The sequence below is a fragment of the Melanostigma gelatinosum genome, assembly GCF_949748355.1.
Source record: "Melanostigma gelatinosum genome assembly, chromosome: 18".
NCBI classification, from domain to species: domain Eukaryota; kingdom Metazoa; phylum Chordata; class Actinopteri; order Perciformes; family Zoarcidae; genus Melanostigma; species Melanostigma gelatinosum.
In genome coordinates this window covers 9,601,596-9,620,046 of record NC_136651.1, presented here as the reverse complement: position 1 = coordinate 9,620,046, position 18,451 = coordinate 9,601,596, and the positions used below count along the sequence as shown (strand labels likewise).

At 43.4% G+C, this 18,451-nt stretch overlaps 1 protein-coding gene across 2 annotated transcripts in view; it reads right to left on the bottom strand.

Annotated features, from left to right (window-relative positions):
* col27a1a (collagen, type XXVII, alpha 1a) overlaps window positions 1-18,143 on the bottom strand; it is a 62,253-nt gene extending 44,110 nt beyond the window's left edge. For both annotated transcript variants that reach the window (XM_079290147.1, XM_079290148.1), the window contains exons 1-4: window positions 17,869-18,143; window positions 13,352-13,422; window positions 7,106-8,631; window positions 3,426-3,479 (exon numbers count right to left, since the gene is read on the bottom strand). In XM_079290147.1, coding sequence (XP_079146273.1) covers window positions 3,426-3,479; window positions 7,106-8,631; window positions 13,352-13,422; window positions 17,869-17,921 — 1,704 coding nt within the window. In that variant the 5' untranslated portion in view covers window positions 17,922-18,143. The remainder of the gene's footprint in view (window positions 1-3,425; window positions 3,480-7,105; window positions 8,632-13,351; window positions 13,423-17,868) is intronic.
* Between the last annotated feature and the right edge of the window lie 308 nt (window positions 18,144-18,451).

Genomic DNA, 18,451 nt, shown 5'->3' with positions numbered 1-18,451 from the left:
GTCACCGTATTAAAGATAAAAGAGAATCTGTATGATGCCGTGCCAAATGAGAGCCGAAGGGGCAATGTCTGATAAACTAACATTAGATCAAGAGCATGTAAAACCACTAGACGTCTTCTTAATTAAAGAGCCCAGTCAACACACACACACACACTTTAAATTTTGCCTCTGAGGAGTGAGGAACATTTTTTAGCATTCGTTAAAGTCGCAAGCAGCCCTGCCATCTCTGAGTGAAAAGAGCAGTGCTCCATAAATTACAGTAACACTTCATAATAACAGAAACCGGCGAATGAATTAAGCTGAGCTGGTAAAAAGACAATTTATTTGCGTTGAAAGCCAATATTTTTAAAAGCTAAATACATCATGCAGTGACCAGAGTATATGAAAACAGAAATAGTAAGTAGTCCAAAGTATCATTTAGGCATTTACAACAATTAGCTCATAATGGCCATAATAAGTTTGAAAATTACGATGGAAACCTAGACAGCTAACTTCATGCCAAACAGTTCAAATCTGGTATTAAAAATGTGCCTAAAGGGAGGTTTCAAAAATAATGAATTGGAGCATGGACTATGACTCGTTATACTGTTATTACAGTAATGTTCCAGAGGGAGAGATCCATACAAACACTTTACCTTGGGAAGTATAAAGACCATTAAAAAGCTGATCTGTCACCCAACACCCTGCCTTAAGAAGAATACTTCACTCATTTAGTTCTTAATAGTTTTCCAGGTTTCTATATGAAATGTCCATCTGGGATCTGAATGAGCTTCCCTTGCAGGTGAAGCAAGCTGGGGGGATTTCGTGGTTTGTAGGGGGAGCATGAGGAAAGATGGCCGACACTTTTCTTCAGACAAAGACCCTTTTGACCCAGCGGGCTCCAGACGAATACGTGCAGCCATTCTTCAGATAGATACCGACATGTGAAGCCGCGATGCATCCCCCCGCATGTTTCCTCTCACACCGTCGTCATGATACAACCTACAAACAGATTCGAAAGGGCTCACGCTGAGTATTCACGGACACCTAGCAAAGGCTTCTTTACTGACAGTGGTTGCTGTGCGACGGCGCCTCACACTCACATGTGTGGGATCAGAGGTGAAGGTTCATGGGTGGTGCTCGGTGGACTCAGTGGTGCTCTGTGTGTCATCATGCAGACTTTCGGTAATCCGATGCTACGGAAGGTCATTCAAAAATAAATCTGGCAGAGCTGTCTCTTCAGCAAACACCCTGACTGGAATTTATTTTTTGACATAAAAAGAGATGATGCTTGTGATCAAATCATGCCACGCCACCTTTGAGCCTGCAGGTTGCGTAAATTCAGATTTGAAGTTGATTTATTTCAGTGATGAACAAGTGAAAATCTCTTCCCAAAAATAAAACCACACTCTTATCTCGCCAAGAGGGGAGACGTGTGTTTGTGAGTGCGAGTTTGCAAGTGCGTAAGTATGCAGCTCAGTGTTTGCAGCAATCAAACTTGGTACATGCTTTTGTTTACAGGAAAGCTCCGTAATCTGTCTCACTCTTTATATAGGCAGGTCATAAACACGGCCACATATGTCTGCGCTACACGGGCGTGGGATTAGTGCTGTAGCATGTACCGTACACACTCTTGTGTGAGCGCTGGTGTGTACTTGTGTGAGCGTTAAACAAAATGACTGTGTGGTCAGAGTCAGACACTGCAGGCGGCGAGTTTGCGAGCGACTTCTGTGGCATCAAAACCAAAGGCCTTTACAAGTGCTTCTTTGTTGAACAAGGCTTGTTTTCATTGTTTGCACATTGCAAACCAACCACTTCCATTGACAATGCCACAAGCAGTTCAACAGCTGGTTTGCTGTGGTTGACAAAGGCCACGTCTAAGCCGCCAGGATGTAAATCAAAGTGAGGTGATACATACTGCTGATGAATGAGGTCAGCAGGCCGAAAGGCTTTACTCAGGACAAGTTTGAGTCACAACCTGTCCAAGCTCCAACCTCCAGTCACAGAAACACAAATTGTTCTTAAGATCGTCAAGTTATAAATTGCGCATAGTTTCAGAAAAGCTGCTACTCGGTTACTCAGAAATAGTTCCACTCACAGAGTCATACTTATATAATACTTGAACAAGTTCACACAGCTCTGTGTTTAGACTTTTTAGCCCCCAAAAAAGTCTTATTACAGGTAAATTTGATTTGGATCATTAGAAATCCACCTAAGTGGGCCTGATGTGGAACTGCTACTAGAGACGGAATGGGAGGTGCTGCGAGGGCTTAAATAGCTTTAATTAGACCCAGACAAAGTATAAGTGCAGCAGTGCTTTGAGCTAAATGCTAACATGAGCTTGCATGCACACAATAATAATGCTAGCATGCTGATGTTTAGCAGATATCATATTAACCATGTTCCCTCTCTGATATAGTTTAGCTTGTTAGCATGCAAAGATTTGCTTAATAGTGCTAAACACAAAGCACAGCTGAGGGTGACTGGTATGTCGTTCATTTTGTAGCGATTTGATCATAAAGTTTGAGAAAATTTAAATTTTGACCTGATGATGGCACTAGAGGGAAATTGAAGGAATCACCAAAGTTATTACAATTCATCCTGAGGGGAGCTTGAGTGTCTATACCAAATTTCATGGCAATCCGTCCAATAGTTGTTGACATACTTAAAAACAAGTCTGTCTGAATCTATACAGAGAGAAAGAGAGGACGTAAACGAGGATTCCTCCAAGAAGACCCACGACTGAGACTTTATTGAGTCAACGGCCTCGGAGAAAGAGGCCTTTCATTAGTCCAGAATGGGATTCCTATGAAGTGTTGGTGCAGACTGCTGCAACAGCTCAGTGAGGAGAAGAAAGTGCAGTGGAGCCATGTGTTGTCTGTCTGTTTACAGTGCTTTTATTAGGCATCCTGTGGCACAGCCAGCCCTTTGAAAGGCCGTCTTTATAGGAGCTTTCCTGTTTATGCTTCGGGGTGGGAGGTCAGCACTCGCAGCCCCGTGCTGAATATGGTCAATCTGCCTGCATAGGAAAACTTTGTGTGCGAGTATGTGAGTGTGTGTGTGTGTGTGTGAGCTGGGTGATGGGAGGGATTGAAAGCGATGTGGGAGCCTGGCTTGGCAGGTTATTATTGTAACTTTATAAAATGGTCCAGGACTTTACCATCTAGGCTGGAACACACAGATACAGTCCTCTCTGTCCTTGTCTGTCAGTCGTCCTGAGTCACCTCTCTCTCTCTTCGCTTTCGTCAACATGTGCGTCAGCAGCAGTAGCAAAAACACAAACAAACACACACGCACACAGAGATATACCCACAGTAAACCTAAATGAAGGCACACTTATTAACATGGTTCCATATATGAATTAAAAATCTTGGGGTTTTAGAGGGTAAAAATGGAAGTGTGTTTGATGTGGCTGGAGGTGTGCGAGAGCGACCAAGGAGACTTACCCGAGGACCCCTCTTGCCTGGCAGGCCTAGCTTCCCTGGAGGTCCTGGCAGTCCCTGAAGAGAGAGTAAGAATGTATTTAGTGACAGCATTCAGATGATCTTATTCAATACCTACGCAACCCCCCTTCTATCATACTCAATCAAAACCAAAATCATCCATAGTGTGTTTCCACAGTCAAAAACGACACCTTGTCCATCTGAAGTCATTCCATCTCAAGGTGATGAGAGTTTAGCCTTATCCATCAGGAAGTTCTTAGCCTGTGTGGCAGGAAACCGTAGAAACACTAGGAATAACAGGTCATTTCCTGAGCTACTCAATGCCCCTGTGTGGCTTTATCAGCCTTGTGCTCATTCGTTTTCTTTTAATCAAAAATGAGGAAAAGGAGAAGTGAGGAAAAACAGACGGGCTAACGAGAGCTACCTGTAGTGCTCTGGATCCTGATGCAAATGTATATTAAACACTCTATGTGGACGTTTTAAATAGTTTTCTTCACTGTAAATGAATTACAGTATTTTTACGACGCTGTTGTTAAATTTGATGCCTCAGATAACAAAGATATGAGGATCTTGTAAAAAGGCAGCAGCATCTACCATAAAGTGCAGTGTGAAAGTTTTACCCTTTCTCCAGCTCCCTCAGCTCATTTTTCACAAGGCTTTGAACGTAAAGAGACAAAGCAAAACTTCAAAAACAACTTCAACTTCAAAACAAAGCCAATTTGAGTCTAAAGGTCATTGGGATCAGCCATTTATATATTGTGCGCATAGCGTGTCTGTCTGCGACGTAGTGTATCGCTCTGAAGATTATAATTGGCCCCCCACCACCCCCTCCAGGAAGACTTCCATGGTTGACACCACCATTGTTACAGGTGGTGCTCTTTGGTGGCCTAAGGACCTGTCAACATCAACACATGGTCCTGTCCATCTTCACACCTCCACTCCCTCCTTCCTTACACTTGTTTGTTTGTTTGTTTATTCCTACTGTCTTTTCCTCTTTGCACCCGTCCATCTTCAAAATATATCTTGCTTGGAGAACGTGTTTGTTGACTGCTCTCCAGACAGAGAGGTAACAGTCTCAGGGAATTCCCACATCAGTACGCATTTTCCAATCACCACATTTCAAACAGTCTGATGGCGAAGGCTGTTTTCAGTTATGAGGTTTAGACTCGCTGGCTGTGCCTGTGATGAAGTTGGAACATGATTCGTGCCACCTGGCAACTGAATCTGAATTATGTACTGTTCTGTATGATTAATTGTTTCAGAGTTTAAAAAATTCAGCATTACTTAAATTTGCTTGTTTGGCTTTCGTTTAACAATTCTAATTCCAAACTACTGGAATACACAGTACAAATTTGCAAACTCCACTATAATCTCTTTTTTTGTGGCATAATTTCAAAGTAAGCTGCTTGAAAGTTCTAATTGTGGCAACATTTCAGTGCTCAGGCAGCTTGCAGGTTAAATTTAACTGAATACAGAAGCCTAGTTATGAGAGTTATAAGAGTTTGGCTTTAAACCAGATTCAAACTCACAGCCAGTACGGCTCCAATTAAAAACTAATCAGATTAAAAATCCAAACTCAAGAACATATAAATCACATGCAGGTGTGCTTTGGAATCGTTTTGTTAAAGCAGCAGAGAGGAGCCAAAAGTGCTTCAGTTGGGGAGAACTTTGCCATATCTGTGCCTGCATTGGATGTTTCTCCTGGCAGCCGGAGTGCAAAATCAGCACGGTGGAAACAGGAGTCCAAATCCCGATTATATTGTGTCTTTCAGTCGGAGACTATTAATGCATTAGGCAGCAAAAGTGATTAATGATGAAGCTGTCGGCTGAAACCTTAACAAATACACTTTTCATTGGCTCCTGACTTTCATATATTTGTCAAAATGTGTGTGTACCGGTATGTACAGTGAGTGTGTGTGTGTATGTACAAGATGAAAAGGAAGCTTGACTGGGTTCATCTGGGATCTCCCGAGGCACCACATGTGCAACATAGAGACACACATACACATATGCATATAAATACACACTCACTTTGACTTGAAGAACCCTGCAAAGTTCTCAGAAAAGTGTGAGTCTGAATGTATGATCACGTCAAATAACTGCATTTAAATCAGAGCCCAGACAAAACATACACATTCCTACGTAAAGCCTCGATAGAACATTTATACTGTCGAGGCTGAAACACACACCCCACAGAGAGAAAGCCGGAGCACGTGTGTCCGGCTGCTAGATTGTTAATACTCCTGAGCCTTGGCTGGTGGACAATTTTCAAAGGTTAAACATCAAGGCACAGTCTCAGATTGCTGTCATTTACCATATATTTGGTATAAATTGACAAAAGTTTTTTTGGCCTCAACAAAGTATCAGCAAATTACCTTATAATTGACCCAAATCATCCTTCTACAATCTATTTCCTGTGGTAGATTACGTGCTTCATATTGAGATTGCAGGCAGTGCTTTCTAAATTGCAGTAATTTGGTTGAATGTAAGTCAAGTTTGGTGTGGACATCAGCGTAGATGCAAATTAGCCAACCCTTGTCGCACCGCCCTCTGCAATCTACAGCGGTAAATTACAGACCACTACAATGACTAAGCAAGGCACACGTATCAAACGTACAAGCCATGCTCACACCTTACACTAAAATGACTCATTCACAAGCTTTAAAACAAGTACGAACACACCCAGAGTGGGCTGAGGAGACATTGAGGTCTGATTGCTCAGGCCACATTTGGAGGTGAGGAACTGTGTAGACAATTAAGCAAAGCTCTTAACATGATGAAACTCCTGTTTGGTTTAACTTTAGTTTAGTTAACATAGTTCTTTGCTCTGCTCTGTGGCCAAGCACAAACGTGAGTGTGCATGTGTACATTTTCGGTTCGGGAACAGCCACAGTTTCCTCACCCTATCTCAAGTGGTCAGTCAAGATGCAATCGAGATGCTGGGTTTGAAAAAAGGTGGAAATAGACCTGCCTGCCTCAGTGTTCCCGCTCCTTGGGATATAGGCCATGGCCTACTTTAGCGCTGAATTGGGAAGATGAATGATGGTGTTTACCGACTGCTTTGACCCTTGACCTAGCTTTGAAAGAGGGCCATGAGACCTCCACTAGCCCTCTATGACAGAGGAATCTGGTGCAGAGACGGCAAGGCGTCAGACCTGACACGTCACACCCAGCCTGCAGGGTTCAGTGCACAGAGGAAGGAGGAAAAGGTGGGATTTCTAACTTTTGTGGGAAAGGAGATAGAGCTACATTCACCTACATATCTCTTTGATCACTTATTTCCAGCCCCAGAGCACTAGCACCCACTTTACCAACATAAACCATCAATTTTCACCTTGAATTTCCAGAACCTTTAGTGCTACAGCCAGGCTAATGACCTCAGCCAAAAAGGGTATAATGCGTCAATCCTAGCTGTGCTACACTGGCACCTTGTCAGCTTCAGAAACAATTTTATGATGCTGTATATTCCGGTTTTCTTCTAAAGTCATCCGTAGCCTGGGGCCCTTTTTTATTGCCACATTGCTGTGCTCCCCACCAGTCCACCAGGCACGTATACATTCTTAAAGCATGGAGTGTTAGCTAGCCCTTGATCAAAGTAAAGTAGAGTGCTTAAGCACATGTATGCATCTGTTGTAAATTTACTTAATTTGCCTTTTTTTGTGGCACAGACCAGAGGTGCTTACCGGTGGGCCTGCGTCTCCTTTCTGTCCTATAGGTCCAGCCAGCAGGGAGAACTGGGTAGGTGGCACCTCCCAGCTCAGGAAGCCATCAGTAGCAGGTGGTGTTACAGGGTTGTAAGAAGATCTGGTTGGTCGTGGGGTGACTGTAGCCTTGGTGGTTTTGGCTTGCTTTGTTGGTTTGATGACCTGCTTGGTGACTGGCTTGGAGGTTTTAGCAGTTGCAGTTTTGGAGATTGTTGATTTTGAAGAGTTGACTTTGGATATCGTTGGTTTGGAAGGGACAACTTTAACAGAATTTGTTTTGGGTTTGGACGGAGTGGCTTTGGATGGCATAACTTTAGGCTTGGGGGATGTTTTCTTGGCTGTGGTGGGTTGTGGTTTCTTTGGGAGTGCACCTTGTTCTGATAAGGCAGAGTCAGTCTTTGTCTTGGAGGGTTTGGTGCTTGTAGTGGCTGGAATAGTAGGGTTCTTCTTGTTGTCTGTTCCCGCAATTGCCTTTTTGGAGCTGTTATGAGGAGTGGGCTTTGGGGGAGTGGGTTTGGAGGGTTTATGATTTGAAGCTTTAGAGGTGGTGGGTCTTGGGTTTGGTGGTTTAGTTGGGGGTACTCTTGTCCTGAGTGGTGCTGTGACAGTCTCAGTCCTGGCCTTGGGAGGCGGGGAGGCCAAACCAAGCTGGACTGTGACGGGCATCGAGGTTACCAGAAAGGGTGTAGGAATGGTCCCAGGGCTGAGCTTTATTGTTTGGGTGGGGGACACATATCTGACAGCCGAGGCAGCAGCGGCGACACTCCTGGCAAGGCTCTGCCCCTTGTCACTCCTGGTCTTCTTGGGCGTTTCCGAGCCACCGCGTTTAGGGGTAGCAGCGGTAGCTGTGATGTTTGCTTCTCGTGGTAGGATAGGCAACAAGGGAGGAAGGTTAGGCCTGTATGTGTCAGCTTCCCTGCACTGTTTCTTAATGTACCTGCAGTAGTTGTGAGCTGCCTGTGCAGAAGGGACCAGGTCAAATTGGCAGATGGCTCCTTCAAAGTGTGCTGAGGCCTGCTGCTGGCTTGTCCTCCCCAACAAGAAGGAGCCCTGGAGCTCTGGAGCCAGTCCTTCCTCACTGTCCCACCCAAAGTCTGCATGAACACTCTGCTCTCCGCAGGAGGCATAAAGAGTCACCCTATTACCATTAATTCCCACCGCCAGTTGGTGCCACTGACCATCATGGGGCTCATAGGGCAGTGCCACCGAGGTGTTTGGTCCTGTGTGCAGTACCAGATGGACCGGTGTAAGCTGCAGACCGAGAAGGAGCTTCTTTCGGCCTGAGAGCAGGGTGAAGAGGAAAGCACTGTTGACACGGTGTGAGCGCACACTCAGGACCAGTGCCAGGTTGGGCCAGATGGCCGCTGGGAAGACCGAGCGCAATGGGGTTTCAATGTGCGCCCGCTGGTTGAGGATGATTCCCGATCGGAATGGAATGACCCCTGCTGGCACAGAGAGCGACGGTTTCTCTCCCTTGAGCCCCAACTTTTGGAGGATGTCCACATCTGCATAAAAAGGAGAATGGAGTTAGAGGTGAAACTGATCATGGCAGGCTTGTTTATGAAGGTTACACATCAGTACAGTAAGAACATGAAAACTATTATTATGTGCTTTCTTTTAGTACTTGGCAAGTGTGTACGACAATTTCTTTAATTTTAAAGACTTAACATTATCCTACTAAACAAATCGGTTTTGTTAATCCTTAATAATTATTATCATATTTCATTATAAGTTACACACACAAACATTTACAGTTAGCAGATATGGATGAGAACAACCATGCTGAGGGAAACTGTTCAACATCTTAAATATATTAATAGGACAAGTGAGGATCAGCAAAATGTTTTCGCTGTGTTTGCCAGTGGTAATGGTTGGATTGACTCACGAGCCAAGTTTCCAATACTTTTCCATGAACAAAATAAAACCAATCCATTTGTTTTGCTGTCACACATGACAGGCATGGCAGCATCATAGCTATACGTCATGTTAGACTGGTCTTTCAGCCAACTCAGAACAGCAGTTCATAAAGTAATGGAGCTTAAACACTGCAGGGTGAAGAGATGGAGAAAAAAGAGGATTGAAGCAAGATTTAAATAAATACAAAGAATAATAAACTCCCTGGGTTTTGAGGTGACCGAACTGCTTCTGTAGGCTGTCTAGTGCGACTTAAGACCAAAACAAATGACTCCACAGGGATATAAAACTAGGCTGATGATAGGGGAGTATGAAGAGACTCTGGATAGTTGCAAAGAGATGCTGTGGTGGCCTTTGTTTCAAACGTCAGCGGTTTTCAGCCTCACGCTTCTCTCCAATATAAGTAGTGTCATCGTTTGACCATGTGACTCTGGTGAAGCATACAACTGCTTTAAGCAAGACCACAACAGATGGCCTCAAAATATTTCATGTTTATTGCTATTGAGGGCGGCAAATTCTTAAAGGAGCTGCTCACCCCAAAATGTAAGAATAATGTGGCCATATTCTAACAGCTCCAAGGGGAAATAAACACAAAGTCACTTGAAGCTCCAAACCAAAGCATTGTGGTTACAAATTTATGATCTCTAACTAATTTTGCCTTCCTGTCTAGTTGTTTTTTGGTTCTAGAAAGGGCCATGCTGTCAGCTATTTGAGAAGGGTAAATGAATGTTCTACACACTTTAAATATTTTTGGTGTTTACATCGAGTGGAAAATAAACATTATATATACATAAGAACCCTGACTTCTAACATGCAAAGTGAAGCAACAGCATGCCAGTGTCTGATGCAGAAACTGTAAATCTCCATACGACAAAGCAGGAAATATATTTACACATTCACTGTACTCTTTGTAAGGACTTACAAAGAGCTCAGTCATGGCCAAAGCAGCCAGTAACGGGGTAAAGGACCTAATCCTCTCCTACATCCATGTGGCCAATGCACAATGGACTGTTCCATACTGGACTTCCATACTGTATAGAGCTAACAACACGTGTTTTTGAATTCAGATTCTAAATCTACATTTGGTGGCAAAATGATGTAACTTCCACACCAATTAGCACATCTGAGTAATTGCTGTGTATGTTAAAGTATATGTGCCGTTTGCCTCGCTGGTATCAAGGCATGGTCTCTTTGTTTTAAGGCTATAGGGGATGAAAGGACATCGGCATCATCAGAAAACCTCCCCTCTTCCCTGCTCCTCTCTGTCTTTCTCATCAATAGAGCCAGTTTGGAAATTCAGAACATGACCACAGTAACCACAAGTGAGTACAGCATCTCCCTGCCTGGAGGCAGAATACAGTTTCCAGCCTTTCCGCCAACTTTGACTCTCTATTCAGCATTTCAGTCTCAGGGGTCCCCGGCGCTCATTCTCTATAATGACCTGTGATCTCAGACCCAGGCCCCTCAACATCTTCATTGTCTCCGGGCTGAGTATGACCTGTGGTCACTGGGCCTTGCCTAATGGGGACATGTGTATAGAAGCCCTGCTTGTGAAAAGATAGAAACGTGGGCACGCAATGTTAATGATTTGACAGAAAGAGGGAAAGATGAGGGGAAAGACCGAGGGGATGTCCTAACAGTTGCTGTACTGGTAAGCCATGGAGAGAAAGGACTTCAATGAGATGCTTGTCCTTCTATAACACAAGGCTTGCTTCATTAGACGGCTGACGGGGGGCTCAGACTTTATATAATTGCACGGAAAGTTTAAAAAAAAGAAAGTGAAGAGCGGCAATGTGATCCCTGGTAGTGGTGGTAGTGATCAAGGAATTAGACCGGAGGGAGGAAGCGGCTGAGTTCTCACATGCACCATGTCATACAAAAACGTAAACTAATCTGTCTAGTGTGGAATTATTAAGTGCTACTGATGTATACCAGGTTTTAACACATTCTAATCTGATCTCATAGAATATTGCACTCACATCTTTTTTGCAAAGCGAGGCAAATGTAGACTGGCTTCTCCTATACCGTCAGTTCTTTATGTGCTTTCCATGCTCTGTATAGGGCTGGAAGTTTTTCCTTGCCTCAAAACAGTAGGGCTTTATAAAATAGCCAGAAAAAACACGACCTACATGGGATACAGTGTATACCCATCCACACGGTGACTTCTTCTCTCTGTGTGGTCTCTCCTGCAGTAAAGGACATCAGGACTTGGCAGTGAGGCAGAAGGGTGCATTACATGCATCTCATCTGGACGTAGACTCCTGTCTCCAAACTCCTTTATTCAAATACCACGACTATTACTGGGGCATGCATCAACCATGTGGTTTTAGATATACAGAATACTGAATGTATATGTGAACACACACACACACACAGACTTGTGTTCAACACATGGCTGGAGTTCATAGCCTTGCTCTCTGCCAAGTCACTCGAGTAGGACAGAGAGAAAGTCCAAGGCTCTTCAGTCTGTAATGGCATCCCTTGTAGAGGATGAAGTCACCGATTCATTCGAAACACACTCAAAAGATCTCTCTTTGGCTGACTACAGTGAGCCATTCATGATATCTGAGTGGAAAAATCATCCCCACAGCAATACATCGCAAGAATTCTCACTATTCTCACTATTTTGAATCATTATTTGTGATTTATGTTATTGAATTAGAGACAAAACTACGGTAAAATATAGTTTCTTGCCGTTGTTCTTCATATTTTAAGATATTTTTTGGCATTTTCTTTTATCTGGTGGTGACAGTAGAGCGACATGCAACAACAACCTGGTCAGAATGGGGTCATTGTGGTAATATGTGATGCAACTTAAACCAACAGCACACCAAATGCGCCATTTACATTTTTTGGGGTGGTATTTTTGCCTTTATTTGACAGTTGACAGTGTGAAGAGAGAAAGGAAACAAGGTGAGAGAGAAGCATGAAATGCTGCAGCTGGATTCGAGCACAGCAGGGAGTTCAGCCGCTCTGCAACAGTGATGTCGGCCACAGACAGTGTTGCCAGATCTGCCTGACACCAAGTAACCCAATCCCAGCCTAACACCATCTATTATGTCATAAAAGTATTTTTTAAATTTACATTTCGGAAATTGAGTTATGTTTTATCAAACAGAAAAAGTCAGCACTTAGAAAAGAACAGATGTAAGCTTTTACAAGGCTTATATTAGAGAGCTATGATCTTGAATTGGGGGGAAAAAAAAGGTTTCAGCCTTGTTGCAATGAACCGAGATGACATTTGGTTTTGTCGGTCATCGGTTTTCAGTGGCTGCGTGTCGAGCCTATTGAACTCCCTGTCAGTCTCAATCATGATAATTGGAGTAGAGAAGGGGCCGATTCACTGAACTGTATCTATAACTTTTCTTCTGGGGAAACCGTCCATTTGGTACAAAATGAAGCTCAAGGGATCACAATCCCAAACAACAAACAAGTTCTACACAATCACATAAAAAAACAGTTCAATACATACGACATATCGTCACATTTTAACTTGATATGGCAAACTTGTTAGCGCACAGTTGGTTATTTAAACATCCAGAAGTTACAGAGCAGCATTATCATTCATTTAGTGTTTCAGACCACCTGGCTGATGGAAGTCCTATTCATGCTTTTTCAGCTCTGTTTGGTCTCCACAAACTCCAGAAGGAAATATTTGTCTCTGCTAAATGCTCCACTATGTTCACCAGCTAGTCGCTACATGTGTCTGTCTGCTGTTTGGTGCTGGGCAGGTATAGTCTACAATGGCTTTATAGAGCTTTCCAGTGAAAACAGCTGCCGGCTGCGGTTGAAAAACGATGCTATGAGACCGGTGAGAGTGAACCAAAACTGTGACGCTAGGGAGGTAATCAATGAGCTGAAACTTGCTATAAAGCTTCGTAAAGCAGGAGGAGGTGTGACACATTGTCATTTGATAAATTGTTCGAATATAAAGGTTATTTTGTGTCTAGGAAAGGACCTCTTTCACGTCCCGTCCACTGAATGCTGTGAATCAAAGTTTAGACACTCGGTAGAGAACATTTCTCTGTGATGGTCAGCTTTAAATTTATGATCTGATCACTCCCTTGCTCACTCAGCTTACTCAACACCTGTCGTCATGGCAACCGTTGGCCCAATTCTCATAGCAATGTGTTGACGTGCTTGGGCAACGACCAAATATGCGAAGAATAAATCCCCCCCCCCCCCCCCCAGTGCTCAAATAAAGTTTACAGTTTTTTTCCCACTGGTAAATTTTTTAGTGAAGAAGAAAGAGGGGATTAAGAGAAGTGACTGAATTGAGAGAAGTGGAAGTGACTTTAAGTCGCGTCTTACCTTCAGAGTGTACTTGTGTAAGTCCCAGGTAACAAGTACAATATAATACGGTACAGAGCAATAGGGCTCTCCTGGGGAAGAGAAGAGAGGACGTTAGAAAGAAACAGCAGACACACATCATTGAATCATTGAATTATACAATTGTTTAACTCTTTAAATAATTGAGTGTCCCTTTAAGAAGCTGTTTATTAGCTTCAACAAATCAAACCATTACAAATGCTTTATTATCAAAGCCATGAAGAAAGTTGGGTTGCAAGGTTGTTTAAAATCCTATTGGCTGGTGTTGGTGTTTATCTTTTCTATTTGGTAAATATACAGGTATATATTCTGGTAATCTATTAATAAAGGCTCCTGGCTTTCTCACACTCTAATAACTCATATATTATCGATGTTAATAAGTCATTATTGATTAATAATTATCGAGTCTGCAGTTGTAAGTTGTTGTAAAGGTGTTTCAGTCCAGGTGGTGACAAAGTCCATCAAGTCGAAAGCAATTTGTCCTTATTAATGCTTGGAACAGATCTACAAAGCATTAGTGAATGATTTCTTAACCATTAATGAAACCAGCAGTATTAATCCCTTCACAAAGGTCGCCTTTATATCGGATTTGGTTGCATTTAGCCGTCATTAGGAAATAGATTGCTTGTGTCTCAATAGACCACACAATTATGAACTAGAGTAAGAATACAAAACTCCAGTATTGTGAAAGAATAGAATATAGTAGAGTATAGTAATATACAGTGTAATACTCTGTACTCATTGTTTTTAGATCACACCAACACACAAAGTCAAACAAACCCGGAGATTCCAATACCATGTGAAGTGATTTCTGCAAAAGCACACACACACACACACACAATTCCATGTTGTTTGAAAGACAGAGATACTGTAGTAGACTTCTCCATCAACACACACACACTCACATGAAAGAACAGAAAAACAAAGCAGCCTCTCTCAACACCCTCACCGCTTCCAGGTGAGGAGATTGGAAAATGGACTGAGGGCTCAGCGGGGGACTGAGATCTGGTGACAGGCAGGGGAGCCACTGTTTACCACTGGAGGTCATCCAGACACACACGGTCACACACACACACACACACACACATCGGAGGAGGAAATGTGTATAGCAGCTGTAGCTGGAGGGCCAGAGTAGAGCAGGCAGTCGGGTTTGTGGGTTCCAAACACATCAAATGTGGGAAAGACTGTAACTGTTGCAGAAACATATTTACCTGCAACATCCCAGGATAAGATATCTTTAGAAATATTTCTGCAAATAACTTCAGCACTAACCAGTGGCTGCTTCCCCCGCTGATGACCCAATGATTATAATCAGGGTGTGTGTACACACCCAAGTATGTGTGTGACGGTGTCTATGTCTCCCAGTTCCTTGTTGCTAATACAGCTTCATCACAATCAACCCCACACACAGCTGGCTGCGGTTACTCAGGATGCTTAGTGCGTGTGTGTGTGTGTGTGTGTGTGTGTGTGTGTGTGTGTGTGTGTGTGTGTGTGTGTGTGTGTGTGTGTGTGTGTGTGTGTGTGTGTGATTGTGTGTGTCAGAGTGAGTGTTTCTCTCCCAGACTCCCAGCTGGTTACAGTCTCATTCAGTGTCTTATCAGCTGAAGAGAGATCCGTTTACTGAACATGAGTCATGAATGCTGAGATTCTTTTTTATTACAGCAGAAACGACTCTGCTCGTGTCCCCTGGGCTGTTTACATCTGTGCAAACGGTACCATGTTTCCTGAGAAACGGCGCTGTTTTCTTTGGATTTTCATTTTTAAAGTTCTCGGCAGCTTGTTTAGATCTGTGTACGGGACGGGTTGGGACTTTTCTTCCGTGGAGGTTGCACTGAGGTGGATTTGTGCGTGGCTGACATCTGTACACTGACCCAGTCTGGTGTGGTTTTCATACTGCAACAGTGAGCTCTCTGACACGACTCCCCTAGGGAATTCTCAGCTAAGCTGAGTGGACAAAATACAGGCCAAGATGAACAATAACTCGTCCTGAGTCCTCCATTAAAGCAGACAGTTTAACCTATACAAGGGAGAGAGAAGGGAGAAGAAAGCTGCTCTGTACTGCTGGTAACATCCTTCACGACTCAGTGATCTTCTTATCTTAAGTGTGAGTAGCACACACGTCATTTGCTATTGAAAAAAGTATAGTCATCTCATGAAAAATATGGATACAAAGGAGTGTGGCTGAGCAACACACTGATGGAGACAGTGAGTCAGAGTATCTGGATGTTGGTTACAATGTGGCAAATAAATCCACTCCCCTAGATATCTGGTGCCACATTGTACCATCTGCAGCAGCAATCCTCAGATGAAAACTGTAATTTCCTCAAAGCCGATGTTCTCTCAATGCATCATTGTCTTTCTCTTTTCCTAAACCTACATTGCCCATGTATAAACTCTCATTCTAACCCCTCGACTACCCCCCCCCTCCCCACACACTCAAATAGCAGCTTGTCTGTAGGCCAGTGACCACTCAAAGGTTGAGGGAAGATACACACACACTGAGAAGCCACTGTAGTTTCCGTTTCTTTTAACCAGTTTGGACTACTCAATGATTCCCTGAAAGGATTCCCCAAAGGTGATCCTGCCTCCTGAGCACACACACACACACACACACACACACACACACACACACACACACACACACACACACACATAAACACACACCCAGTGGAATATTCCTACAGAGTGGCTGACACTAACAGAGGCTGATGAGGAAGAGAGGGCCACTGACATCTCTTAAGACAAGTTGTGTACTTGAATGCCCATTATCTGTTAAAAATGTACTCATTTCGACTCATCCAATGAGCTACATCAGTCTTGTTCCAACTATTATAATGACTTAAAGCAGATACACATTAAATTGTATGATACCCTGCTCTACTTGGATATGAACCTTATCATTCAAGTTAGAGCAAGAGGTTCTGACCCAGAAAGTATCCGAGTGGCTATTTATCATATTTTAAATATTAAAACTCTATAGTTGTTTTTTCAGTGTTAAAAAAAATGTCAAAATATGCCTACACCCTGCAAAAGATGAATTGCGTGCAAAAAGCCAGGAGTGAGACGTAAAGGGCGACACCACGTGGAGACGTGTGTGTCTGATGTTCCATGAAGCTGACACCTCGCAGGTAGACTCTACTCAGCGATCCATGCACAATTTATACTACAGATGTTTTTGTACCACTGTTGGGCGGCTGCTACATTTTTTAAAGAATAGGAACCTTCTATTTTTCTCAACGATTGATAGTTTCTGTAAAACATCCAGCCAGGTGCGATAGATAGCCTACAGCTGACACCAATTGGCCAGCTTGCTTTCATGAGGAACTTGGGGACAGTGAGTGAGATCTCCGGACTTTCCTCCTCTACATGACTGAATGCATCCCCCACTCTCTCACCCCCTAATCCAGATGTTCACTGCGCAATAAAACCAAATATCGATCCAAGACAAGAACGACACATGCATGTTTAAATGAATGAATGATTTATGAATGGAGGAATTACTTCTTTTTTTTAAAGTAATTTGTGTAACAGCTGGCTGCTGCATGCACTTCCCTAAAATAGTCAACATGCAGCCAAGTGACGATCCAATATTTCCGGCAGTATATTACAATATAATGTCATGTAAACACATGCATATAACATTTGCATTTTATGTCACTGAGTAGTAAAAGTTCCACTGAGCTTCACTCTAAAACGCATGTCAGTTGCAGATGTTCATTTAAATATATTGATGAGTGGATTATGTCTGGAAAAGTGTTGCAAAAGTTCATGTCACAGTTTTAGCAGTAAACGTATTTTGTTTAAAGTGAGACACGTCGTCCACCTTAAAAAAAGATTCCCCTGCGTAAATGTGGCTGTGGACTCTTCATGCGTAAAAGGGAAAACATGGAAAGCATCTCACAAACGCTCCAGAGGATGCTGATAAACTTGTCATGGAACTTTATGGGTCTGAATAATTGCGTGTTTTGCTTGCTCAGATGAGTCAGTTTAGTAAACATCACATGGCAAAGTTCCTGCATGCTCCCGTTGTGTATTCGCCAAACAAAACATTCAAACACAATCACAATCTGTCTTGCACAAAAATACAAATGTAAAAAAAAAAAGATATTACAACTTTTTTAATTAAACTTGGTGATTATGATTAGTCTATTTTGTCCATTTCATTGGGAAAAAAAAATGTTGGCCAAATTGACGAATTGACTCGTTTTGGCAAAGTTATGGTAAATGTTAAACAAATGACAAATGACAGCTACGGTCCCAACCGACCGCATACAGAGCCTCAGCAGTCCCCAGTGGACACCGCTGCCACATGGTGAGCTGGACCACAGCCAGCCAGCACATCACAGGTAGCGCGCACGGGGGGGGGGGGGGGGGGGGGCATGTAGCTCCTTAACTTGTAACTCAGTCCCCGCCAGTGATCCGCCTCACCTCAGCTCTTTCCAACAGCCTCTCAACAAAGCACACAGACACAGTCTAATAAATGAAAAAGGTATACTCACTTTGTGTCTAGATGAGAGGTTCTGCAATCTCTCCTTCGGGTGCCTAAATTCATTTGTATTCATTTGTCCTGGCAGTCAAAAACCTGACCGTTAATCACAGCGTGACTCCTTTGCAAGGGGGGCAGAAGACACCGGTCGCCGTTTTACACATTTGACAAGCTTGGGATGAAGTTCCAGAGGAAAAAACTCATGTTGATTTGCCTGTCAAGCCCGACATAAATTCCTTCTGGCAGGCTGGTTTGACAGAGAGTTTTCCTGTGCGATTGTCTGTCGATATTCCCTTGTGTTTCATTCATTTATGCCGATCCAGATTGAGGGACGCGCAGCCGGCGAGAAAGCTGGGTTCTTTTGGAGGGGGGTTACAGAGTCAGGAGCGTTGGACTCATCCCTTTCCTTTTTAAATAGGCTTTCTGTGGGTAAAGCGACGGCAAATGCACCGCGCGGCCAGGTGTCAAGTTACAAGCCCAGCGGTTGCATCGTGCAACTACACGCCTCCCTCCTCCTCCAGAGCCCCATGCACCGGTAAACCACATGAATGAACCACGGTGACACGCCGTGGGCAGCGCCTCACACACTGCCAAAA